At 36.5% G+C, this 27,608-nt stretch overlaps 1 protein-coding gene across 1 annotated transcript in view; it reads right to left on the bottom strand.

Annotated features, from left to right (window-relative positions):
• Positions 1 to 181: 181 nt before the first annotated feature.
• JMY (junction mediating and regulatory protein, p53 cofactor) overlaps positions 182 to 27,608 on the bottom strand; it is a 64,299-nt gene continuing 36,872 nt past the window's right edge. The window contains exons 5-11 of the mRNA XM_058043559.1: positions 25,129 to 25,294; positions 21,665 to 21,852; positions 13,851 to 13,937; positions 11,237 to 11,332; positions 9,455 to 10,001; positions 7,555 to 7,865; positions 182 to 4,327 (exon numbers count right to left, since the gene is read on the bottom strand). Coding sequence (XP_057899542.1) covers positions 7,558 to 7,865; positions 9,455 to 10,001; positions 11,237 to 11,332; positions 13,851 to 13,937; positions 21,665 to 21,852; positions 25,129 to 25,294 — 1,392 coding nt within the window. The 3' untranslated portion in view covers positions 182 to 4,327; positions 7,555 to 7,557. The remainder of the gene's footprint in view (positions 4,328 to 7,554; positions 7,866 to 9,454; positions 10,002 to 11,236; positions 11,333 to 13,850; positions 13,938 to 21,664; positions 21,853 to 25,128; positions 25,295 to 27,608) is intronic.

The raw sequence follows: 27,608 nt of genomic DNA, 5'->3' as shown, positions 1-27,608 counted from the left end.
CTGAGCAACAGAATATAGAAGACCTGAATCACAATAAAAATACATAAATGCCAGGTTGCAGATTCACCAAAGCCAGAGCTGTGAGTTTTGGATTAACAGTCAAAATGAAAGGGAAGTACAAAGACCCATATATGCAACAGCCCCTCCCACAAATATATTGGCATGCCCGCCCTCCCTCCCTTGACCCTCCTAAAAATTCTAAGTATTTATGTATTAGGCAGCAATTAAATATAAATTGACTTTGTAGGAAAACTTAAATTACAGTATATTTATAGGTTAAAAATAGCCATTGTGTTGATAGCATTGATAGCAGAATGTTAATGTGCTTATTACACCAAAGAGCAATTTGCAGTCAAGTTTAGGATAACCTACTGTCAGCTCCAAGAGGACTGAAATCATGCAACATGCTCTCCCAGTAAGGTGCTTCTGTTACTCCTTTTCTTTGCAAGAAGCTTTGCTTGTTCTTAACATTAATTCTGTAGTGCGAAACATCAACAACATATTGTCCATGCTTATGAAATCATTACCAGAAATACATTCAGGTAATTTAATTACATAAGCATTACAATGAAAATAAAATCTGATTACACGCATGAGCAAACTTGATTTACAAATTACACTCCTGAAATTCAGTGCAACAAATGGAATAAGGGTAACATTAACCAATGTTTCTGCCTCCTCTTCTCAATAAGTTGCATCTTCAATAATGCATCTATCATTACTTTATTATTAAACAGTACAGAATATAGTGCTTATACTCAAAATGATTCTTTACAAATAATGTAGTGAAGTATGTTGAGTTCTATCCCCAATTCAGTCACAAAAGTACACAATATATAATCATACTAATTTATTTTACAAGTGTCTGGTGTAGAATGCAGACTGTCAGATTAAAAAAAAGAAAAACCAAACAAAACCAGGCAAAACTTAGAAGTGATGTTTGAAAAGAATAAAAAAAAAAGCCTTCATCTACCCTACACAGATAACTAACATGAAAATACAGTAAAGTGAGTAAGACTATTGGTCATTTGTAAAGGATCTGGAAACCTCCATGAATGAGAACATGAAATTCTTGTTGATATAAATTCAATTTCTGAACAAGACTATTGCTGTTTACCTTACATTTTGGTTATTTTAGCAGAAACCGAGGATTTGGTTTCTTGTTCCCATTTATAAAAGGTTTTTCAATCCTTACATAAGCATTTGTACAATAAACATTATGCATCCCAAATCTTTACTTCACTGGATCTTATAGCATAGTAAAACTTTTAATTTCAAAAAAGAAATAAGTTTCTAAAAATAGAAAAAAGCCGAAAAGCTGACAAACTACTTAAGATAAATAACTAGCAACAGAACAATGCAGCCACAACAATAAAATGAAAAATATCAATAGGCAGGTCTTTTTATGGAGGCTCTTTTTCCTTGCGCATGTTTACGTGTTTTTCCTTAGTGATGCTTGCCAAGATTTCTCACAATTATTACAGCGTTTCTCAGCTGTGGAGGAACTGATCTCAACGCAGGACTGTCATAATTGCCCTAAGTTTCTTATAAATACACTAAACTTTCCCCTTCTTCTGCAGTAGCCATCCCACTGGAAAATTTCACATGGCAGAGGATGGTACCTTTTATGCATTAGCCTGTATACACTACATATGCACAATTTTTATATCAAAGTGAAAATTACATGAAATTGTGACATCTAGTGACTCATGGAGATTTAAATTCAGGATTTTTTTTTAGTAGGATGAGGGAAAAAAATTCATTCATTTTCCACATAGAAGATGGCAGCTTTGAACTGATACATACTACTATGCTCAGCGGAACAACTACTTTTTGTGTGCCATTAAAATACATGCTCATATGAGAACTCCATTTCTACTGAGACTAAGCTACTACAGAAATCTAAGATTTCAGCTAAATATGAAACAGATTAAGAAGAGTAATTTTCATCAATCATGCACACATTTTTCAAGGCAAAGATGACAGATCACATGGCAAACATATCTGAAAACTGTAGTAGAGTACAGCATGGAGCTATTTAGATAACAACACAGTGGTAAACTGCAGACAAACGTGTTGTGCAAGGGAACCACTGCACAAATACTTTAAAATTACACTATTTTTCCTCGGCTTGAAATTTTGCTAGTGTTCTGTATGCATACTCTAAGGAATGAAACCGCAGGCTGGAAAATAGGAAAAAATGAACATAGAAGTTCCTTGTTTAATTTAGCATTAAGTTTCAGATGAAATGTATAATGTGCATTACCATTTCACATCAAAGTTCTGTTTTGTGCTACAGCCAAAAATTTATTTGATTACCTTGATTTCAATGTGTGGTGTGACTGAAAGTACAAACAAATGTAGAACAAAACAGCTGATGGTACAGGCAGTGTCGAATGATTATGATGAACCTTGAAAGTGCTGCTATTGCTGCACGAACACAGCATCAGACAGCTCGCAACCACACCACATAGCGCAGAATTCGGAGAATAAGTTTAAGAAGAAAGCATCATGAAGTTTTAGGCCTGTGGGAAGCCAGTATCAGGTGTTTCACACAGCTGAAAAATAGAGACCTAGCAACTAACACAGCAAAATCTATATAATTCTACAGTAACGCTGCTCATAGGTGCTTTGAAAATCAATCTTCACTAACTTTATAAGTAAGGCAACATGGTTAAGAAAATCCTCCCGAGATGTTTGACAGAGCTTTAATTTTTGGACAGCCACAGCAAAACATCTTCAATAGACTGAAGGGTCCCAGAGCTGAGGTTCCTTTAGATTACACAGCCTATTGCTAAGGTAAGGTCTCCTGCTCCTCTCTCTGTAAGTAAACGGCAAGACGTGAAATCCCCTGTTATAAATGTTAACACAGTACGTGTTCCATTACACGACAGCAGCAATGAGTAACTCCACTTAAAAGAACCCAGATCCCCATAAAGTAGTTTATCTGTCAAAAGAGGAACAGTGAATGGACCACACAACACAAAGGACAGGGACTGTGTATTTCTCAAACACAGTGTATGTTACACTAGTAAAAACAAAATTCTAGTGGAAATTCAGCTTTCCTAGAAGTGTAACGGGCTGATTTTTAATACCACATGAGGTTTTTAGGTGGTACAAGGCTACTTGTATCTCTGTATTGAAATACCTCTTGGTACTGTGGTATCGTAAGAGTAGCTGCCTGCAGCCATTAGTCATGAGGTTTAGAACTACTCCTAAGTATTCACTGCAGAGGAAGTTGTAACTCTCCTTTAAAAATAAAACAGTCAGAATCAAAAGAAACGTTTTTCAGCCAGTAGGCTTTTGGGTATGAAATACAAACATTTTCGCAGCCACTAAAGGGAAAAATGAAAACCAGCAAGAATAGCATGATTTTCACAACTCAATTATCAGAATGCTTAAGTGCTTTGATCTTTTTTTAAAGAAGGCTGCTTAGACTAATCAAAAGCCATTTTAAACCAAAAGAGAAAAATATTTTTAAGTATGAAATTACAAAATATTGCTTCTTATAACAAATGATAAAAGTATAACTAACTTGGTTCAGCATAGCTAAATATTTTTAAAAAGCATGAAAATGTCTACTTTAAAAAGATGTCAGACTAAACATGACCTTCTAAAAAGGTGCTGCAGTATGTCTTACTAAATATATCATGATGGAAACAAACACATTCTTGAATATGTACTGAATTCAACTCTTAACTCTCATTGTGCTGTGGTCACTTGTTGCTTTTCATATTGATATATGCTTCTTCAAGCTAAGAAGAAAAAAAGTCTTAGTTGCATGTTACTGAATTTCAGCTACTGTAGTGCAACTAGGAATTCTCTTTCTGGAATATCAGACTGCTACACAGCAAGCTTCTCTGCAGGGAGCCATTTCGTTGAATTTTCAAGCACATGAGATATTCAGTGCAGCGAAGGGGCCATTTTACAGCTGGTTTAGAACCTCAAAGTTACTCTAATAGCAAGTGATCTCCCAGCTCAAAATGGCCCCCTCACTTAACTGGCCGTACATTACTAACGCAAATATAAAAAGTGCTTAATAATTGGGCATTCTTGATAGTATAAAATGCATGTCTTAACAACTTCGCTTTGTGCCCCAACCAGAATTTGTTTGAACAAATAAAGAAAAAAGTGACCTGAAATTAACATTTCAGGCCATTTTTTTCCAAGTACTGAGTTATTTGCCAAAGAAAGACTATTTCTTTGCCAAAGAAAGCCTCCTGTGGAATTGATGGTCATAACTGCTGGCTCTGAATTCTCAAAAATGCAGAAGAAAAGTAAATCTTCAACTGGGGTTTCTTTTCACACATTGGCGGCTGTCAAGCACCTGTTTGGAAAGAAAGAAAAAGGAACATCTGAAAACTAAACTGCTGTACAGATATTATCAACATATTAGGCAATTCTAATATGCAATACAGTGAGCAGTGCAATATACTGAGCAAAGGTTCTCTTTGCTCCCAGGATAATGGCACAGTGACTCTGGAGCCAGAACATGCATTTGACCAGGACTTTTTTTTTTTTTTTGTCTTCTGGTATTACTGGCAATTAAACAGATTAGAGTTTAAAGAGGCCCAAAATACTGCATCAGAGAACAAAATCTCCCTTGTTATCTGTTACTTTTGTCCACCACTGACAGGAGCTCAAGATCTGCATTACTTACAGTACTCTTAGTGTACTATGGTGCACTGTTATATACTCGTATGCAGATATTCTCAGGATACTTTTGCTAACCAGTAATCTCTCAGATTTTTCATACAGAAGCTACTACATATTTATACTGCTTGCTCAGCTACTTCAATATACAGAATGCCTCAGTATCTTTTTACATGTTTCAGAGTGTCTGTCTGGAAAGAACCGCTCTTTAAAAGATTAGCCATAACTTTATGTAGAAGTTAACTCACAGAACAGGAAATACAAGAAATTACGAGGTCTCCTGCAAGAATTAGTTACTGTTAGTTTTGTCTTCAAACTTCAATAACAAATGAAACCACTTCACTGAGCACTACTAACACTCCCTCCTTCACACGTATCAAGGAACTTTCTGGTACTTAATAAATATACATCACTGTATCAGATTTAGCCTTCCTTTTGTAAGGCAAATATGTGCATTACACTTAGCCTATACAGACATATGTGTAATTAAGCATAATTCATAAAAAAATGTGTGCCAACTCACTACTGTAAACATGTTTTCAACCTAAAATCTCTATGCTACTGTTTCAGCATGTGTAGCACAAGTTAAAAACCAGCTGATCAGTCTTAAAGCATGATATTAAGTGGATAACCTTACAGTAAAAAATACCAGTCTGCTATTTCTACAACAGATTTTCATTACTTTGCTCTTTTGTGATGAATGCTAGTAAACCAGTCTGTATCTTCAAGCAAGTATGCTCATCTATATGGAAAGCATTTTTTCAGTTGCGTTTTTCAAGGGCTTTGTCTCAATCTCTGCTGTTTCTGAGCTATTTTTTGATGAAGTGAATATCCCCAAATTTTCTGAGCTGTTCTTTACAACCATTTTTCCATCTAAACTATTATGTGTTAAATAATCTAATTTTAAAAAAATCCTAACAGGGTTGTTTTTGTAATAAAACACAACAATGGTAAAAGAAAGCAAGCCTCAGATATGAAAAGAACAAGGAGCACATACTCCTGGCACTGAACTGACACTGAATACTGCTTTTCGGTCTAAATGATTTCACAGGACTTCAGCAGGATGTAGACAGGTAAAAAAGAGACAACAACCAGGGACCACCTGGCAGTGATTTTTCAACCTGCATTATGAACTCCTTTTATGGGGCTGCAAATAGCAGAGAAAAACATTTATTTACATTGTGTGGCAATGACCACAGAATATTTCTAAGACACACTTCCAGTGCAAAATGCTTAGGAGGTCAACCAATTTAATTTTAAAATAATTAAGTCAGTCTTGGAAAATTTCTTTGTATTTTGCAAAAAAAATGCAAAAAAATCCTAAACACTCAAACAGATTTACTGAAATCAAAATCAAATCTCAAAGTTTAAATTTGATCTGTTATCTAGGAAATGAGATTGCAGTCCAATTGCAATTGTACTAGGAAAGCCAAGTTAGTTCCAAGACATGTCTTTTCTTATAGCTGTCACTTGATTTCTGAAGAGTTGTGGTAGTGGGAGTTTTCAATATGCAAGGACTGAAGGAAGTTACATGAAAGAAAAATCATTTTTACTTGGAGTTTCAGCAAGAGTTAGGCACATCTCCACTCCTGGAGTTTCAACTCCAAAACTAGCAGTACATTTGGTATGGAATAGAAGGAGCAAGCTATAATTAAACAGTGTGAAATCATTAGGGTGGTCAATGGCTAGTTTGTGAGGAATTGAACACAGCATTTATTTTCCTTTTCAAAAAATTAAAATATTAAAATTTGAAAATACCACACCAATGCAACCAATTGAGACAGTACTTCATCATCACAAGAACATTCAGCAGATGATGTGCCAAGTCAGAATCAGTTTTTAAACAGCTGTAGCACTTTACCAACAGTCACTCTCCAGCTATGTTAACAACTAACCAGGGTAGAAATGCTGGATTGTGAACATTCAAAAAGGTTATATTCTTTCTACTGCTAACTGTGTTGCAAGGATTACAAATATTTGTCTTCCATTCTGTTTGAATAGCCTTTCTAAACAGATTTTTAATTTCTTTTCAGACTGTCATGCCTCTGGTTTCTCAGATTTTAGGTTTAGCGGGAACCTTCACTGATAGTCAAGTTCATTCATGTGTAACATGAGAGAGCCACCACAGAGAAGCAACCTATGCTGCTGCTGTAATCACAAATATCTTTGTGCTACTGATGCAGCAATTATTTTGAAAATTGATCTCTTGCTGATTTTTGGTTTGTTCTGAAATCATTAATTTCATCTGCTGAAGTCAGATATCTGTACTTTCAGGCACTGTAGCTTAGTATTAATGCAAGTTCATGGAATTCATATGACCAGCAGAGGTATAAATTGTATATTTACTGTTTACAGTCTGAAAATTCAATTAAGTTAGATTTTAGAGACTGAAACCAGGCCATAAGAAATCTCAGGGTAACCCACAAGATTTCAATGTGTTCAGCATTCAAATTTAACTGTCCTTCACTTAGAAGTTACTCAGTCTGAAATAAGACATACCCAATTTTTACAAGGCTAGAAATAATCAGCAAGTAAGTATAAGGTGTGTCCCATAGTGATTGTGCTGCTTTTTAAACTTTTTAGGTAAACTGGGAACTGTCCCTTCAAATTAACTAAATAAAATCAAGCTTTTTTATGAAGCCATCCTGTCAATATTCAACGGAAGTACTGGAACAGTAAAAGGCTAACATACTGTCTAAAAAAAGCTTTTCCTTATTATAAACCTTAAATTCTTTGAAAAGTCAGTGATGCTCAATTCATATGTGCATTTTTATCACACTGGATGTCAGACAGTTTAGTCATATTCCTACTAAGTCTCCCAGAATGCACAACCTGAGGCTTAGCTGCTACTGGTATAAAAAACTGTTGTAGAAATATTATCTTTAAATGTAGCTTAATTACAGGTTAGTTTTCCCAGTCTGTGCAAGGCAAACTCTCCTCTTCATCCTCTGACTCAGGAGATGCTTCCTTAATCCTTCGCAATGCTTCATGGATGCTCCTTGTCAGAGGGTCAGTATCAGGCAGAATTGTAAAGGATTCTCTCAAAACATCTTTCTGTACTTTCTTCAGTTTCACCCCTTTCCTGATCTGTGCCAAGATGTTATTGCTATCATCTTCATCAGGAAAAGGAGGGAGACTTCTCTGCTCAACTTTTCTTAAATGAAAGCTGCCACGTTTCAAGGAAGCCAGCACTTCATCCATCGGGGAACTCACTGCAGCAAATCAAAAGACCTTTGTATTATTTTCACAAAATTTTATCAGTTTTAATTTTTATTTCCTCAAGACCAAAAAGTGCCAGCATACTATTAATATGATAGTCCCATACTACAAGTATAATGGTAGCTCCAATACTGTTTTAGCTTCTAAATAATCTTCCTTATTACCAGGGCAAAGCCGGTTTATACAGACAGTTGTAATTTTTGTAACCACTTAACTTCCTATCAGGAAGAAAAACTTTCTGAAAAATGTGGCTTTTCTGTTTGCAGTCAGGAAAGTCAAATAAACTGCAAGGATTTTAACATAATGAAAGTGTTTACTGCATCACTTTTTTTTACTTTAGAACTCAGGTAATGAATGCATGTCTTATGTACTGGACTGTGGGATCCATTCTTTCCACTTGCATTTTTAGGCTATTTTCACCTATTGCATGACTATTTCCACAAGCCAGCAAGGGAAGCAGCAATATAGTCAATTGCAAGAGCATGCATTTTGTCGCTTCTTTGGGTTCATGTATTTGTTGGCATCTAGTCCCAGCACAGTTATAAAAATTGTCTTCCTTTATAAGTAATGAAAACAAAGAAGTCAGAGATAGTTCTTTATGGCAAATCCTTTCTTTATCCCTAATTTTGAAACTAGTCTTCTGCAAAAAAAAAATCAGGCTTTTGCTCTTGTAAGGGCCATGAGTGGGAAATATCTTCACCTCAGAGAATGCATTATAATAAAGCATAATAAAGTTTAAACACTTTGAATACACTAGCACGTAATTTGTGCAGCACATCTCTATCAATACGTATGTATCTCCGGGTTCTTTTTTGTATATTGTACAATATGCTTTTTAAAACCTGCTATGCATTTAGGAATAAGCTTTCTCTGTCCTACTGAAGGCCTAGAAGACAGAAAAACCACAATGAAAAGAGAAATATAAAAGAATACAGTATTGCACATTTGAAGGAGGGAGGACAGACTGTAAAGTCCCTGTCTGTCATAGAGAGACAAATTTCTGAAGCCACTTAAAAACTTGGAACATCTCAGTGTAGAGTAGAGTGCTGCTGCAGACAGGAACAATATTCTTAAGAGGAATAATTGATTTGAATTTATATTTGTCATATTATGATGCATACAAAACTGTACACACAATAACACAATAGGTGCTTAAAATTGCAAGATAAAATGCGAGTAAAATAAACAGTAGGACCACATAAAAATTAATGTTATTCTGTTATTAAATAGAACACTGCATTTCCAGGTGAAACACAGAATATTTACAGGGCTAGCAGTAAGTAGATACATAAATATTCTTTTCAAGAGCATTTAGGTCCATTTTCTATCTAGTCTAACATGGGATAATGTAGACTCAATTTCACAAGTGTTTTCACTGAACAAGTTTGCCATGCTGTCGTAAAAGCCCTAGTTGCCAGCATCTTTCAGCTAAAAAGGATTTAACAACTTTCCCATTAATAACAAATTAATCACAGCATATATTTTCCTACAGAATAATTTAAAAAATGAACTGATGTGTACTGCAATGTTTAAACTAATAACAACAAATTTTAAATTAAATATGCAGAAATTAAAACATTACCTCTTCTTCTCTGTAAACCCTCTATATCACCAGTCTTCTTAAGCTTCTTCTTGGCACTGACTAGCTGACTGCTATCAAACAGATGTGCTGGTGGGACACCAGAAGAGTGCTGGACTCCCTTCTCCACACTCTGACGTTTAACAAAGCTGTCACTTTTCTCTAAGGATTTGGTGGCATCTTCCTTGGAGGGCAAAGGTGGAGGTGGAGGTGGAGGAGGCAAAGGGGGTGGAAGCTGTACTCCAGTAGCAGTCTCTGGCTGAAGCTGGTCACTGGTGAGTGGAGAAGTGCTAACACAGGGTAGTTCAGAGGTAACACCATTAGGAGGCAAGGAGACATCTTGAAGTTGTTTTAAGCTTGTGGATTCCTGCACTTGCAAAGGCTGAACTGCTTTTTCCAATTCCACCTCCTCACTCTTCTCTTGGATTTGTATGGTTGCTGGCAAAGATTGAGGCTGCTCAACACAGGGCACTGAGCTGGCTGCACATTTTCTTCTTGCATGAGCCAGCCGCAGTCTGGTTGATTTAAGTATTACTTGCCCAGGGTACCGCTAAAGTGAATAAGGTATGGACAATTACGTAAGCCATTGCAATGGACTATTTTGGATTTTATGTACTTGTCATTTCTGACAAACAATATTCATTTTGCTCTGTATGCAAAAGCAAGGCAAATATATCCCCAGCTTTATGCAAAAAATTATTTGTAATTTTTTTTCTTATTTAAGCCACGATTTGATTAGCCTAATCAGTGAAATACATAGTTTAGAATTACGATTTACTAAGAATCAGATTACACACTTAAAACTGGTTTTTTACTGGAAACTAAAATTCAAAATTCCCTCTTCCTTTCCTCTTCTAAACCTGGTCAATGGCTCCCTCTGCAAGTGCAGACCAGTCCTGACTTAATACGCTGGCCTTATATGTGAATCAAACTGTTTTAAAAGCTATATCTTGAGAACATCAAAAAATTTTAGCCTTAATTTACTTCTTAAATTTGCTGCGTCATTATCAGTCTTTTCATATTAGTTTCATCCATAGTCTTTTTAAAGCAAAAAATTAAACTGCTTCCAAAAGACAGGTGTAATATTTTTTGCACAACTGTGGAAGGCCTAAAGCAATAGCCTAAAGCCTTAGTATGTTAATAGAAAAAGTCAGCTCATGAACAATTGCTAGTTAAAATAAGTAAATTTGCTTCATTTTACAGAAGTTACAAAATTCAAGAGCCTTGCAAACAATAAGGACATGAATGTCATTCTGAAATACCACTGAAGAAGACAACTTCCCAGCAAAGAAACTTCTCATACCTTTATTTTTTTAATGTATACAACAAAAAGTCTTCACCAATTAATACAGTCTCTGTTTTCTTTCACTTTCAGTCCTTTCCTTATTCCTTCCCCTTCGTTCCACCTTCTATGCACTTTCTGATGCCTCCATTGTAATAAGAAGGGGCAGGTATTCTAGCAATCAGCAGCAGGGGGCCAGGTCAGATGACAATGCTCTTTGTGGGAAGTACTGTTTAGATTATACTTCTCAGGAATATTTGCCAATTGTCTTGTCACAAGGTATAGGTGCAAGAGTAAATAGAACCTTATTATGGCACTGGGAATGCAACAGCTAGAGGAATCTGTTACCACCAATGCCATATTTTGTTGGGAATTTTCCAAAGGCCAGCTAATTATACAATGAAAAAGAATCACTAATAGGAAAGTGAATGCCACTACTGGAATGAGTGAGAAGTTCTTTAGGAAAGAAAACAGCCAGAAAAGAAAAACTATTCTTCCATTACCTGCTTAAATGTACGAAGTCTGTCCAGGGTTTTCTGTCGTTCCTGACTAACCCAGGAGCTCTTTCTTTCCTCTTCATCTTGCAACTGATCTCGTTTCTGAGAAAATATATGGAAGACATGTAAATATTACATCCAGTGCTTTATTCGGCTTCAATAGGAAAAAAACTCTTCTTCTAAATGTGAAAAGTTGCTTAAAAAGATACTTCTCAAATGAACACAACCTCAAAATTTTGCCTCTGACTTCCCCTTAAAAAATAGTATACATTTCCTGGTTTGTTTTGTCAAAGAAATGCAAAACAGGAAAAAATGTTTCAATCTCGAACAGGAACACTTGGTAGACTTGTTACTTTGAGACATGAGAAATAACAAGTGACAGAATGCTATACTTAGAGATGTCCCACTGAATTAAAGTTATATAAATTAGCCAGAGAGCAAAGCAGTATCATTTCCCCCTCACTCCAATAACAAAATGACTGTCCAAATCACAAGGCTGTCCATTTAAACAAGCTGTATTAGTATTCTCAAAGTACAAGAATTCACAGAACTCAGCATCACAAAGTTTTGAACCCAACAGCAAGCAAATTAAGTAAATGTTTTCATCCTTACATTTACAACAGTAAATGTAAGTTTGTATTTACTCCAGCTTTTGTTACTTAATCCAGCTTGATTTTACATAATTGCACTTAAGTAAAGGTTTGACACTCTTCCTCATGCCTGGTACAGTTGTTTTTACTTGTGCAGAGATTTTACCTCATGGAAAACATACCTTTGGGTACATCTCCTTTAATTAATCACTCTCTTACAGAATTTCAGCAAGAGTTACTGCACCTTTTGAAACAAACACTCACTCCTCAGTCAAATTTACTGGAAATGGAAGCTAATTACCAGAAGGTGAAATTCACTGCAGGCAAGTTCAGAAGCTATCAGGAAAAGTGATGTAACAGCTGACCACAAAGCAAAAACCCTGAGCAAAACCAGTAGCTTTAATTCTTAAAATGACTCACAGCATTTAATATTACTTTTGAAAGCTTATCTTCATAATCAAAAATTCTGATCACTTTTGTGAATCTTTTACACTCATTCAGTCACCACAAAAGCAGTGTCTGCCTGCCATTTTCATAAGTCAGTTAGTGGCTGGTGTCCTTCACAAAAAGCCAACTCCTGTGACTTGGAAGGAAGGAAGTATAGATGCATTAGGGAGAGAAAGATGAGAACATGTCTGAAAAATAGTAAGGACAGAAAACAGAAAGACGTGAAGAGAAGGAAAAGCATGTGGTAAAAGAAAATAAGAACAATGGCCAAAGAAGTTAGAACAGAAACAAAGAAAGGAAGAAAAGTAGTTCTATCACTGTACCTAAATGTTACATATGCATTCAGATCAAACTTTTCCTGAAGGAGTCTCAAAATCAAGGGGGTTTTATGTTTTTTGTTTTTTTTTTTTTTTTTTTTTTTTTTGTTTTGGCCGACTTGTGTATTTGGTTTTGTTTCACTTTTAAGTAAAATGGTGAAATTGCAATTCTTATTTGGTTTCAAATCTGGACTCCCTCTTTTCAAAATTCTTAATGAAATCCAGTAATTTAAAACATATTTTACATAAATTCTAGCATTTTTCAATCACATTTTTACCAGAAAAACCCCACACAAACATAAAAAATTAGCCAAGGTTCTTTATATCATTCAAGCAAGCAACACCATAATATAAAGCTCTGCAGTACTTGAGAGACAATGAAGTCCTTTGGCTTTGTCAAGTCTTATTTGTAAGACTGATAAATGGCCTACAATCCACACAGTAACTTCCTCTGCCTTATTATAAGAACTGATGAAAAAAAAATTTTTTTTCAATTCCTTAAAGAATATACCAATACATACTGACTTGGACAAGTAGCCTTTCCACAAAATAAATTATGCAGCTGACTTCCTGGACAAAAATATCAATGTTAAAAATGTATAAGGATGAAATAGAATCACTTTCACTAATCTAATTGAAGCCTGAATTAAAGTGACTTGGATTTCAATGCATCTTTGTCAGTGATCTTTATCAAATATTGATACTATATCAGCTCCCAAGACCTAGTCCAAAATTTGAATATTCCTTAAGATAAGCCTATTAGGTACAGGATAAGACTCCAGCTGGTCTATTCTCTGCAACAAGACTATAAAAAAATCATGGAGCATTCATCTGGAACTACAAGTTTACACAACGTAATTCCAGTAATTGCTTTTGTAGAAGGAAGAAAAGTAGTAACCAAGCTTATTAAGATTCAAGAATAAATACGTGTGATTTCCTTGCTCTTATCAGCATAGCGAACATGGCATTCAAAGATGCTCCGAATCATTTATGTGCACATGATGATAAACATAACAAAACACTCAGAATGTCAATCTAGCATAAAGAACTGTTCTACTTGCTTGGTTCCCATGTCTTCCTAACACAACTATATACTCCCCCTTGCCAGCATAATATGACACAGAAATTGTGCATGGTGCAAAGGTCAGGGATACACAGCATCTTTTGGAAGAGCTATCAATCTGAATGCTCCCCTAATTAATGTATAATGAGGAATGCCAGCTATTAATGACAGGCTAAGCTCAACAGCAGAAAACTCAAACTTACCAGCTGAACAGTATGGTGCATTTTGTACTCCTTCTCGCTCTGGTGACGCTGCTGGATCTTCTCATTATGCTTTGCAATACAGATCTCCTGCAGGGACACAAACCACAACCTATAAAGCATGCAATTTAAATACAGATTTACATTATGTCATATTTAGCAAATGGCAGGTAGAAAAATAGAAACTGCAAAGCCTATTTCATATAGGCTCATTTAACTTACAATGAACTGTAACTGAAAAAAAAAAACAAGTCAGACGACCCCAAATCTATTATTTTTAACTATCAAAAGAGAAGATCCAAGTGACAGCTGCTTGGAAAGTCTGTTCTACAGGACCAATATAAGAGTAGCAAAAGTCACCAATCTGTCAACACTTCATAAAGACCTTGTTTAACCCCACGTATTTGCACCCATGGAAAATAACTAACTCTTGAATGTACCACATATTTCTGTTTATGCAAATAGACAGTTTCCCATTTACAGATGTCAAATCATCTTTTCCATGTACTCTCTGAAAGCACAGGCTAGAATCAAGTTGTTACAATTCAGCATGTTCATTTATTCCACTAAGTTCACATCTCTAACACCTGGTATAAAACAAAAATTTGTTGCACTGTTTGCAAATAAGAATATGTTAAAAACAAACAAGCAAAAAACTAGGCCATGTTACAACAGCTGACAAAGAGGATAACAGCCAAACTTCAAGTAGACAGACAACTTCACTGGATGATACTGAGGGCCAGGAAATTGGACAGTATGAGCAACAGAATTAGACCTGGTACAAGCACCACACAGAACTAGAACAAAGTCAGACGTACAGTCATAAACAAATCTCACAGTTGTGCAAGAAGGTGCAATGTTAGCAGTTTGAAGTGTGACTCCAGATAGTGCATGGAGCTGATGGGCTTCTCAAGTATCATTTAGTATGACTTTCTGGGTAGGTTCAGAAAAGAGCTTTGCCATTAAAAGCATTGCTTGAGGGAGCTGATGAAGTAAAGCACAAAAATAAAGAGGGAAAGGAATAAAGAAACCTCACTATTTTGGATGCTTAAAAATGCAGAAAAAGCTGTTCTGCAAGTTGTCTATGGACACGCTTTGATCACATGAAAAAAGGAACCAGTGTTCCTGTATAGGAAAGCAAAATCATCAATATTGCTGCTGTGTATAGGTAACTGACTAAAGCAAAGATTTCTGTGCAAATACTGGCTCACTTTTATCAGAGGTATATCACAGAATGGCTTAGGTGGGAAGACATCTCATTTAGTGCCAACCTCCCTGTCACAGATAGGGAACTTCCACTAAACCAGGCTACTCGGGGCCCCATCCAACCCAGCCTTGAACATTTCCAGGGATGGGGCATCCACAACTTCTTGGGGCAACTTGTGTCAGCAGCTCACCACCCCCAGAGTAAAGAAATTTCTAACAACTATTCAAATCTCTCCTTGTTTAAAACTGTTCCCTCTTGTCCATGTAAAATATCTGTCCATGTCAAAAGGCACTCTCCCTCTTTCTTATAAGCTCCCTTTATGTTCTGAAAGGCTTTACTGAGGTCTCCCCAGAGCCTTCTCTTCTCCAGGCTGAACAACCCCAGCCTGTCACTACAGGAGACGTGCTCCAAACCTCTGATCATCTTTGTGGACCTACTCTGGACTTGCTCTAACAGGTCCACACATATATACAGCCAAACATATCTGGGTTTTGTATTTCTTTCTGGAGGTTTTTTCCCCCTGGTGAAAAGAGTTAATCCTGTAACAGTCAATCAATTTAATTTGTAGCTGAAAAAGTACAAAATACTTCATCTCTGCGTTTGAAAAACACAGCAAGCAACATAACACTAAAAGAAAATCCGAACAACTTTCTGTAATACTCCTAACTAGTTTACAGTTTATTCTTCATTTAGGCTGCAAATATTATAAAATAATGAGAAAATTTAAATTAAGCATGGTTTGGGTTTTTTGACATGTCTCAGATACTCAGGGGGCACAATTTTATGTAATGTATTCGCTTTAGCATCAGTATTTAAACATTTCTGACTAAATGCAATAATGAAAGATATTTTAATTATATAAAGAGGACACACCTGACCAAAATGTATTTAGTGCTGAGTTTGTTTTAAAAAACAACCTACTTCAACGTAATTAGATCTCTTTGACATGAAATAATAAAAACAATTAGGAGGGGCTGAAAACATGTTGCAGGACAGGGTCAGAAATCTGAATAATCTTAATTAATTACAGAAATGGTCTAAGAAAAAAAGGAAAGATTGCAATTTCTGAGGGACAAATGCAGGGTTCTACTTGTAGACAAGATTAAGGGACGTCAAATAAAGGATGAAATTAAAAACACCCAAATGGCAGCTGTAAGAAAACCAACTGGATGATTACAGCAGATGACGAGTTCAATATATACCAATGAACTCTTGCAAAAAACACCAAAACAAAACCAAACATAATAATTGTGTGTATGAGTAGGTCTATTGCACATGCAAGGCAGTCCTTACTTCTAAGCACTGGGAAGCAGTCACATCATAGAATCATCAAGTTTGGAAAAGACCTTTAAGGTCATTCAGTCCAACTGTCCACCCAGCGCTGCCATTGTTACCACTAAACCATCATCCAGCACCAAATCCAGACACTTCTCAAACACCTTCAGGGATGATTTTACCACCTCCTTGTGAAATTATGTCGAGTGAGAGCAACACCTCAAGAAATATGTTGATCAACTGTATGGGACTGGGAAAGCAACAAGATAATACTCATTCTTTCTTTAATCAGTTGACTGATTTCACAGTGTCAAGTTGTACTTCTATTAAAGAGACAAAAAGGGAGAGCTGAGGAACCATTTCAACCTTTGTCACTGCATGAACTACAATGTGTAAGACTAGTAACATGGGATATATGTAAAAGAGATCTGCATTAGTATTATATCTAACTAGTTCCAGTTAGTCCTGCATTCAGCTTTAATATCCCAATTAAAAGGCTAGCTTTTCATGTGCAGAAACCATATTTTACTATAAGCATTCAGTGCAGTTACAGCCTTATGCTGCTGTTGTAATAGAAGTTAGTAACAGAATACCAATAAGCCTTTCCCACCTGTCACTGCATCTTCGTAACACCTATTTTGGCACGGGCTGTGCTTTAAAATGTGGCTTTCTAAAGATGTCCTATTAAATGAGCACAAAAGCACGTGAGGAAGTTTCCTAGATGAAAGCACACATTATGAACACACCCTAAACAGCTTCACCAAGCAGTTGCTTCTCCCACTCTGCTTGTGATAAGGAATACTCTTTCCGGGTGCAAAGTAATTGATTTCATCCCAACTTTGTGTTTTCAGAGTTTTCGAGATACATTCTATACCATTTTTTTCACCTTGACTCCTTGCTATAAATCTAGCTCCCTAATAAATCAGATGCTTGTTCCATATGATTATCTAATTAATACTAATGTGCAGCCAGCAGGGGGTAGACTGGCATAACAATAGCAATTTCCTGCATGAAAAATCTACAGCTAACTCTCTAGAAGTAAGGGGAAAAAAGGTTAAACTGCTATTAAAAATTTATTTTTTAATAACTCACTGTCATCAACACAAAAGAACATTAGGAAATGATTGTTCAACAAATGCAAAGAGATTTGTATTAAAAAGAGAATGAAGAGTTTATACTAGTGGTACTACAGTGGAAAAATATCAAACCCCGTAAAATCGTGAATTTTTAAAATGCCTGTTCAGTTATTCAAGAGTCATGACTGAATTATGTTTGTAATAAGCCTTTAACGAAAGTTTCTAAATAAAAGCTTGATACGATTATTTGATAACATCACTGAAAAACTAATACATCATCTGCAAAATTAGGGAGGGAATATCTGAAAAACAAAATAGAGACTACAGTCACTGAAGCTTTTATTTAAATTACAAATCATTTTACTCAACAAAGAGTAATTTATTCCCTTTCACTGTGTTATCTCCTCAATAGAAAAAATTTCAAATACCTGGATGATGAAATTACCTTCTTCCAAAAAATAAAACTGATGACAGAGAAAAATTTCCTATTGTTTCCTTAATCCTGATATCTGGTGCTAGAAAGGAGACATTCTCCTAAGGGCATTTTCAGTTGCCAAAATCTTGATAATGAGAAAAGACTGTAATTTCTAAACATATCGCAAGACTGTACTATACACCACTTAATGCATAGCTTACCTTTGGTTTTCATCTACAGAACTGACAAGCTTAAAAAAAAAAAAAAAAAACCACAACAAAAAAGAAGGAAAAACCCCACCAATCTGCCACCAAAATCTCACCAACCCAATCCAAAACAGAACACCAGTTTAAAAGCCTGTTTTAAGATACTTTGCTGAAACACGTGAAGTCAGGAACACAATCTGAAAAGCAATAAGCACACTCTCATCTTAGTTCAACAATAAATGTTTCTTAATTGAGACAGACACAGAGATTTACCACACAGCATGTACTTTCCATATTCACCCTCAAAAAGTCACTTTTCTTCACAGAGCATTCAGTCACCACTGCCCTCATTCTCACCATCTACAGTCTGCTTTTGTATCCCATCTGTATCTCAGTTCTGCCTACTTAACCTACCAATACTTCAGAGCAAGAACACTTTTTTTAGCCACAAATACAAGTACTCACATCAGGCACCTTAAATAACATTAATGAATGTTTTACAGTATCACTAGAAAGGCCATTGAAAATGCAAAGATTGCTTAAAGAAATGAGACAAATCTATGAGCTCTCATTTCCAGGTAATTGCCATAAAGCTTAGAAGGACTCTGTGTTATTCAGCAGTGAGAAGCTAAAAAATGGCCATATTCTTTTCTGCCCGACAAGTGCTACACAATGGCATACAACAGATTCTGCCCTTTCTTTTTGCTCAAATAAAGGTAATTTATTTTCTCCTGTAAGTTTAAGCACACATTGTTCTACTCTGTGATTTTTCTTAGAGGCTAAGTATCTCCCTACAGCACTCAACTGCAGAGAATACTATGCTGGGCAATGACATAAGTATGAAAGCTGGAACTAGTTCTGAGAGCAGTATGATGCCCAAGTTCCACATGGAGACATTACCTCAGGTCCTGAAAGCAGTATAGCCACAGCTATCCCAGCACAATGTTGACAAGATCTAAGTGTACCACTCCTGCATGCAGATGCAGAAAAGCAACACTACCACACACAGCTCTGCATCTCATCACAGTGCACAACCAGGCATGCTGATACTCCTGCTACAGCCAAAGCCAACTCCTTCAGCTTAAAAAGGTATTCTATCATAGCACAACACTGAAACAAATGAGCCACTGAAGGTGATTAGTTCATTATATGGATATATGGGCATGCTAAAAAAATCTCTACTCCTGCTTCAGAGTTTCTTCTTGACCTGTGAGCTCCAATAAGTTAAGCAGAGAACAGCAAACAGGTTATCACTTTTAAACAGGTTTGTCTACTTTGTAAGGTGCCAGCAATGTCTTCTCATATCCAGGAGAAAATATCTTATTATACTATACCTTTGTACATTAGCGTAACACGACAGGTAAATTCTCTTAAAATACTAACAACATTCTTGATACCTTTTCTCTTTACAAACTCATGTAAAACAAACACAATGACAAAGCAAGCTACTTCACATAATCGGCTAACAGGAGACCTCTCTTCTAATACTTCATTTGCAGTCTTCTCCATATTGGCTTAACTAGAAACCAGGCAGTGGTTGACAAAATACAAAAGCTAAAATACATAAAATTATATATAAACAGCTTTTCATTTGCTCTGTTACGCTTCAGATTTAGATACATGTCATGGTTTGAGAGGAAGTGAGTTTTTTGGGATGTTGTGGTCAAACCAATAGGTGCTCAGATTTGAATATTGGCACCTGGTGTGGCCACTGGGGACATGGATACGCCTCTGAGAATACGGGGGTTAAAAGCAGAGAACTCCGAGGAAAATCTCTCTTGGGTTCCGGTGGGGAAAGAGCTCAGACCTCCTCCCTGCCCAGCTGCTGCGGCTGGGCAGGGTGAGGTGAGCCTGGCCCTGAGGATGGAAGAGTGGAGGAGCGCCAAGAGGCATCGGGCAGCCACCCTCTCCCCACTCCGCCCCCAGGAGAGGGAGAGAGCGAGAGGGAGGTGCGGAGAGAGAGAAAGCCGCTGTCTGCGCCGGTGCCACCTTGAAATCTGATAGCAGGACCGGCGAGAGGGAGAAGGGGGGGTGCCCGGTAGCCGTGGGAGTTCTGGACAGGCAGAGCCTGAGATTTTTAACCCTTTTCTGATGACGGAAACCTTGCAAATGCTGATCCTCCTGCAGTTGAATGAGTAGAGAAGAATACTAGGTGGCAGGAGATGGAGTGGCCTTAACTGGACTTTTCTTGTATAGCCATGGACAGAACCATGTTTCCTGTGACACAGAGACTATATCCAGGGGGGAGCAGTGGCTGAGAGGCAACAGAGTTCAGTACTGAGACCCCTCGGCCCCAGGGGGTGAAATCTGGGGGGGGACGGTGTCCCAAAAGTGAGAGACTGTGCTCTTTTCGGAACTGGACAAAGCATCCTTAAAAGGAAAATCCTAGAAGCAGCTCTGGTCCATGTGCAGCGGTGAGAGCACTGGACATGGACGGAAGAGGTCACGATGGCAGATGTTCTCCAGGTGGTGCCATGAGTGACATGGGAACAAGAAGGACTCCTCTTCATGAACTGAGAATTGATTATCTGAAGGGTGTTGATGGACTGAGAGTTGGTGATCTGAGGCGTGGCAACTGAATGAGAGTCCAAGGTTTTGTCTTACTGTGACGCATTGGGAACTTGCTTGGGGGAAGGAGGAATGTTTGGAAGGCTTTCATCCTAAGTTTTGTGTGTTTCTTTTATATATCGTAGGTTAATAAAGTTTTTTTCCTTCTATTCCTAAGCTAGAGCCTGATTTGCTCTATTCCTGGTCCCATCTCACAGTAGACACTAGGGAGAAGGAATTTTCATGGGGCCACTGGCATTGTGCCAGTGTCAAACCATGACAATACATGGTTTTGATATATTAGAAATTAGATATATTAGAAATTTGATATATTAGAAATTTGATATATTAGTTATGAAGGGAAGGCAAAACCTGAATGGTTTGCTGTCAATCTGCTAGAACCCTTTATATGAAGGGGTCATTTTCACATAAAGGGCATGACTGCAAACACACAACCAAACCGACCAATCACTCTAAACCATAATGAGGCCTGTCAACTGACATTTCTGTATAGTTTTACAGCACATAGTGTGGGGTGGAATTGATTTTCTAACAATTATTACAATGGTCTCCCAAAACTTTGACCTAAATAGCACACCCAGAATTATAAATTAAGAATACAGACCGCATTTCATATAGATCTGCCAAACACAGAGTATCAACAACACATGACATAAGTTTAAAAGGATGGTAAGAGAATGAAAATAGAATTCACTAGTGAGAACCACACTTGAAATTTCTTTCCGGCAAACATATACAAAACTCTGCTGATACTTTTACTGTCCCTAAAAACATTCATTCTAGCATGGACTTCCTGCACAAAAGTATTCTGATTATTTAATAAACTTATTTCTATTTGTTGACTTCAAAGTAATTGAAGGTTCCTTTACAGCTGCAAGAAAGGTAAACAGAATCTTAAATGAATCAATATAATAATATATGCTATTTTATTTTGTGTTCTGCAAAACAACTTTTAGCAAACATTGAACGTAACCCACAAGAGTTCTGGAAAATTTGTATCTGCAAGGAAACCTTTTGAAGTTTCATTAAATTTGCTAATTATGTAAAAAAAAAAGGCAATTAAACAGTACCTTCTTATTTCTGAGGTAGGCTTTCTTGGCTGAAATACGTCCACGCCTTGCTTCCAGCTGGCGGATTTTTTGTTGTAACTTTTGCAGCTCCTCTTTTTGCAAGTGTACAGATGTTGCCATATCCTCTTTTTCAAGCATGGCTTCCATACTTTCGTAAGTGTCATAATACACCACTTCATCTCTCTTCTCTGTTTTAAAGATATCAGCAATAAAAAAAAAAAAAAAATCAAATCAATGGTTTGCATTTGATTAACATTTTGTATTCCTCAACAACAACCTTCCCACTGACTTGCAAGATATGATGCAGAAGAATGCCACAGCCCTTTCAGAGGACTACTACCAAAAATCAATAAGTAACAGGAAAAGCATTACACAGCAAGGCACTGTGCAGCTTTAAGGTCTTTATGAGGAACAGAAATTAATACCAGTGAAGCTCAGCCTGCTATTCAGGCAAGCTCAGAGTATTAAAACACAAATGCAATTTTAAACGTACAGCTATAATGTGTAGCCTAATTTGAACACAATGCCCATGCATGTCTTTGGGTCTCACAAGGGACCCAAGGTGTGTAGCAATTTTCTCCGGTCTTCACCATGAAGTTCAGGATAGACAAGACTATCTGAAGTCCTCGGTGTGAGATTCTTCTGTTACAACCAACTTGTAATTTCATGTAAGGGACTCACACAACACGACACCAAAAATCCTCCCACAGGTTTTTGATGTCCCAGTCACCACTCCTGGGAGGGAGGGCAATTTCAAGGCAATCCTTCAAAGCATTATAGGCCTGAAAAGGAGGTAATTACTAATAGTTTTATCAAGACTCATGATTTTTAGCTTCCTGAGTGAAGCATTTGGAATAACACTGAGCTCATCTTTAAATGCTGCCTTCTCATCGCTTGCCAAGAAGGAAAGTGTGGTGATTATAAATCCTTGAAGATGTTGGGATGAAGAAGCAGTGAGGACCTCTTGTTCTTATTCCACTGGCATACAAAGTAGGATATATTTGTCATACAGCAAGAAGGAAATGCATTACTGCTGTCTGAAACGGGCAGATGCAGCTGGCATGTCTGTAAAGTGTCTATTCCACAGCAACATCAAATTTTTTTTCAACTACTTTCAGAAGGACTGTAATTTCTCCTACCTCAGCTAATTGATTATTTGGGAAAAGGCACAGGATTTTCCTCAGTACACAGTCCATTTTAAAAGCTGTTGTCATGAAGTTGTCACTTCATGTAATTTGTGTGTACAGTCTCTGCTGCAACCAGAATTCCAACTGCCATGCTGATTTCAGCTCAGCAGAAGCCATGGCAGGACCAGACAATAAAGCACAGCAAGATATTCACCTTAAAAGAAAAGCTAATAAAATATACCAAACAGTCCCTTTACTTCAGCACTCAGCTTAAAAAATAAAAACCCTGTAAAGCTTCACCAACATGTAACTGTCAAGTCACTGGAACTGCCTTTGAGATACCACTGAGTAAGAAGAAGACTCATGTCTGATAATTATATTTCACCATGCAGTTATAAAATGGGAGAATTTACACCTGAATTTTGCTTTACAAGACTTTAATGCAAAGTTAAAACCAGAAATATAGAAGTTCACTCATCACAAAACCATTTTGACAAGAATGTACTCATACTTCATACGAGTAATATAAATTGTAAATTCTACCTAACAAAGTCATGTTTTTTCAATTTCAATGCAGGTATTTGCTTAATGACTAGTGCTGCTCATAATATGACAATCTATTATCAAAGATGTATCTATTACAAAGATGTTCCTCTAGGTCACAGCCAACTGCAGTAAATTCAAACCATGCTCTCAAAGCATCAGTCAAGAATTCTCTGAATTATCCCTGCAGAACCACTACAGTCAGAGACTAGAGAGAAGCAACAGTATCTACTCGGCTTACACACATGAAATTTCAAATCATACAGATGTGCAAAATCAAAGTCTCTTACTTGACTATCAGCACACTTCAAAAATAAAGTTTAACAGTCCATGCTTTTCTTTTGATGTCATAGGAAACAACACATATTGAAAGACCACTAAATGTTTTAGATGCTTGAATTCAGATTTGGTATTGAATAGTCTGAAACATATGTAGTCACTTGCACATCACATTATTTTTCACATTAATTGTTCTATCTACCTAAGGAAAGCCTGAGAAGGTAATTTCACGTGTTGAACAATTCCCAGACATTTAGGAACTGTATTTTTCATCTTCTGTCCTATGGGATAGTTTTGGATTTATTATTAAGCAGTATCTTACAAATTTAAAATAGGAAAGGAAGCCAGAATGGTGAACTGTTTTGTTGCCATGAGGGAAGGAATAGGGTGATGGTTTAGGTGTCTGAGGGTTTTATTTTGGATTAGGGTGGGTTGAGGTCTTTTCTGAGATTTCTGGAGAAAACATGAATAACAAATTATATTGCCCTGTGACATTTTTACAGCTTAGTCTCTGACAGCCCAGATGTTTTACTATTACTACACCAAAGACAAAGGATTTTAATACACGTCTTCTCTATCTCCTGTTCAGGGGACTTCTTTCAGTTCATAAATGAGCAGACATCTTCAGTACCAAAACTACATGTCTGATTTCCCAGTCCAAAATCTATCTACCTCAAAAGCACTAATTATCTACCCAAAGCTGCCACATTTCTGTAACTCATTTACAAAATTTCCAACCCTTATGTTCCAAGCAACAGTTATAGTTGTTTCCATCAGAAGCCATAAAGGTGGAGATAATTTTTACAGTGAGACAAATCTGTGATACCTTTGTTTTCTCCTTTTCTAGTGGCAACTCAAAATACAACCCAGCTTCAAACTTCTCTTAGGAGAATTTTCTATCCATAGCAAATTTTTTTATTCAACCCTACACTCTTAAAAACAGCAAAACAAGGCTTGCTTAAATACAAACATTAAAAATAAAAAGGTCTAAAGGACAGAACTGGATTGAAAAATGCTGTATGATTTACATGTACTCTTTCCACAGTTTCTAAGTACATGAGATGTAGTAGGATAGTTCTGGAAGCATAAGGTTTTCATTGCTGCTCTGAATCTGAGATAACAATATGAGCTTCAAGTGTAGCAAAAGCCATTTGCAGATATACCTTTTGAAAACCCGCCACTTTCAAAAAATGAGCAACATCAATGCATATTGCGTATTTTCAGACAAGTCCAGTAATTAAGGCATCTCCTCCTCCCTCATCTTAGTTCTTCAAACATACATAGTTTGCATATCTTATATGCAAATTTCCAAATACAGGCAATGAGAACCATACCAGAACTTCTTTATGTGTATGTATATGCCTTATAAACAGGTGTAAATTTTAATTTAACAGTACTTTTGCAGCTCTTCACATGCCAAAGAATCTGTTCTCATTTCACTCCCACAGGCTTCCGTGGACTCCTAGGAAGAAAATTATCTTTCACAGATTTGTATTAATTGAAATAATGAAGCACCTGACATCAATCTTCTGATGCTTTCAAGCTGTGCTGTCAGTAGCAGCTCTTCACATTTCAAGATCTCGAACTGCACTTCATATAACTGAAGCTGTAGATCATAGTAATCAGCTTCTAAGTGGTCCAAATGGGCTAATGCTTCTGTACCACCTTTCAGGCTCTGCATCTAAATAAAAAGAGAAAACAACAAACAAACAAAAACCATACAACTCCAAGATAATTATGAGAACAAAACCACAGATTTTATTATTACATCTAGATACTGTATGGTACAGTAAATGCAACATGTTAAAATTGAACACATCAAGTCCCTAAGATATGTCCTGATCAGACACACACTTTAAGATGCCTTTAATAACTGACTTTTTTCTACATGGCAATGAAATAAAGCCATTGAATTACATTGTGTAACTGCAATTTGCAAATTTTCAATTTGCATTGAATTACACTTTGCAACTGTCAAGTGTCAAGTCATACAGTGCATAGTGTGAAACACTCCACACATTCTTTTACTCTACCACTTGATTCCCTGAAGGTACATAATTAAATTAGAATTCTACTATCTTCAATCCCAAGTCTGGAAGTAGGCATCTAGAAAGCTACAGTTTAAACCCATAAAAGGAGAAATGTGAAAGGAGGAAACTTGTAAAAGGAGGAAAAAATGTGAAAGAATGTGCAAACAGGGATAAATACATGCACTGATCATCCTGTAATGACAATTTAGTTGTTCTGTTCTTTCTGGAGTCCTTCACAGGAGAATAAATAACACAGATTAAAATACTTATATATATTTCAGTACTCATTTGTATTATATGTTTGAATAGAAAAGTAACACACAACCAAAGTGAACTGCAACCATTCTCTTTCATTCAGTCAAACAAGATTTATCTGCTCAATACAGTCAGCCATTCAGATCTTATGTAAGAAATACCAGCATATAAGGGAATCTTATGTGCTGAGGCTGTGTTGTTCACACACTTCTACAACCTGCATGCAGAAGAATTAGGGCCAAATTCTTTACCTGCTCAAATTATGTATATACAACAGTTTCTCTCAGATAATGGATGAAAGTAATGGTAACTTTTAATAGAGATTTGTGATCTGTCTACTGCATTATTCAGAAGAAATGTCCAGTTTCGTATTATAGACAGTCAGTCATTAAAGAGAGATGTCTACCAAGCAAAAACACCCAACCTATTTAGTGATACATTTAATAAAATATTTGCTAGCATGTTCTGTACATTATGGTGTTATCTTCAAGTTGTAAAACTGAGTCTGTAACGAACAGCTACAAATGGGTTCCTTGAGTATTTAAATATGACTGTAGTAAACTAGAAAGGTATCTGTAATGAATTAAACCAATGACCCATTTCAGTCAATATCCTGTTTTGGGAAAATGTTGCAAAAATCCACGACAGTGAAACAAAACAGGAAGTGCAGTGATATCTTGCCAAAACGATTCACCAGCCTCTAGCACAACCTGTAGCACAACTTAAACCACACTGCTGCCTCCTATATGAAACAGACTTACAAGACTTTATTAATTAATTTGTCCTATCTCTTTTGGTTTTTTTAGCATGTAAGCTTTTAGCAACTGCACCATTATCCATTGACAGGGATTTCACAGCTCAATTTAACACAAATAGTTCTGTGTACTACACTTAATTCCATATAAGACTGCTAGACAGAAGATCAGCTAATCAATTCTTGCAACTTCTAATTTAAGTTTCTTCTGCTATATTTTTTACTTCTGTATGCATTTTTCATATATCAACTATTAGTCTGAAAACTCCAGTAAGTTCTTAAGTGAACACAGAAACCTCACAATCATTAATGTATCATGCACATGCTAGTCCTTTGTTACACAAAAATATCTTGTTATGCCATTTTATTACTTTGCATCCATATTAGGTTAATTTGACCAGAACAGTAAATGACATACTGATTGCATAATTAGAGTGAACCACACGGTACTTTTCAAGACAAAAGGACTGATTCTCTTGAACTCTCCAATTTTCAATACAAGATGGATAATGTTTATTGTTCAGGCATGATATTAGCATTTTTCAAAGAATTTGACATTTTCCAAGGATTTCCTCACTGTAAAAAGGCAAAAATTCGGTGGGTTCGGGGGTAAGGAAAGTCACTGTGGGAAATGTCTGTTTCTTTTTAAATTAAGGTAGTGTAAAATGTGACCACACCTAAGAACTACCCTTTTCCCATGAACTGCGAAAATTACTCAAACCTCCATATTTTTTTCCTCAAAAACAGATGTTCCAAAATTTAAATACTCAATGTATATAGAAACTGAATAAAGACATAAAGACACACATAGACCATCTCCAAAAGTATCAGCTCACCAAGTTATAACAGCTGAGTACTTCATTCAGTTGCACTAGTATCTGTCTGATATAGGACCTTAGCATCTGACAATTGCACCTTTGCCCTACAAAGAGCATACACTACAGATGATGTTAGTT

This window comes from Melospiza georgiana, chromosome Z (genome assembly GCF_028018845.1).
Source record: "Melospiza georgiana isolate bMelGeo1 chromosome Z, bMelGeo1.pri, whole genome shotgun sequence".
NCBI classification, from domain to species: domain Eukaryota; kingdom Metazoa; phylum Chordata; class Aves; order Passeriformes; family Passerellidae; genus Melospiza; species Melospiza georgiana.
This window is presented reverse-complemented; position numbering and strand designations above follow the sequence as displayed.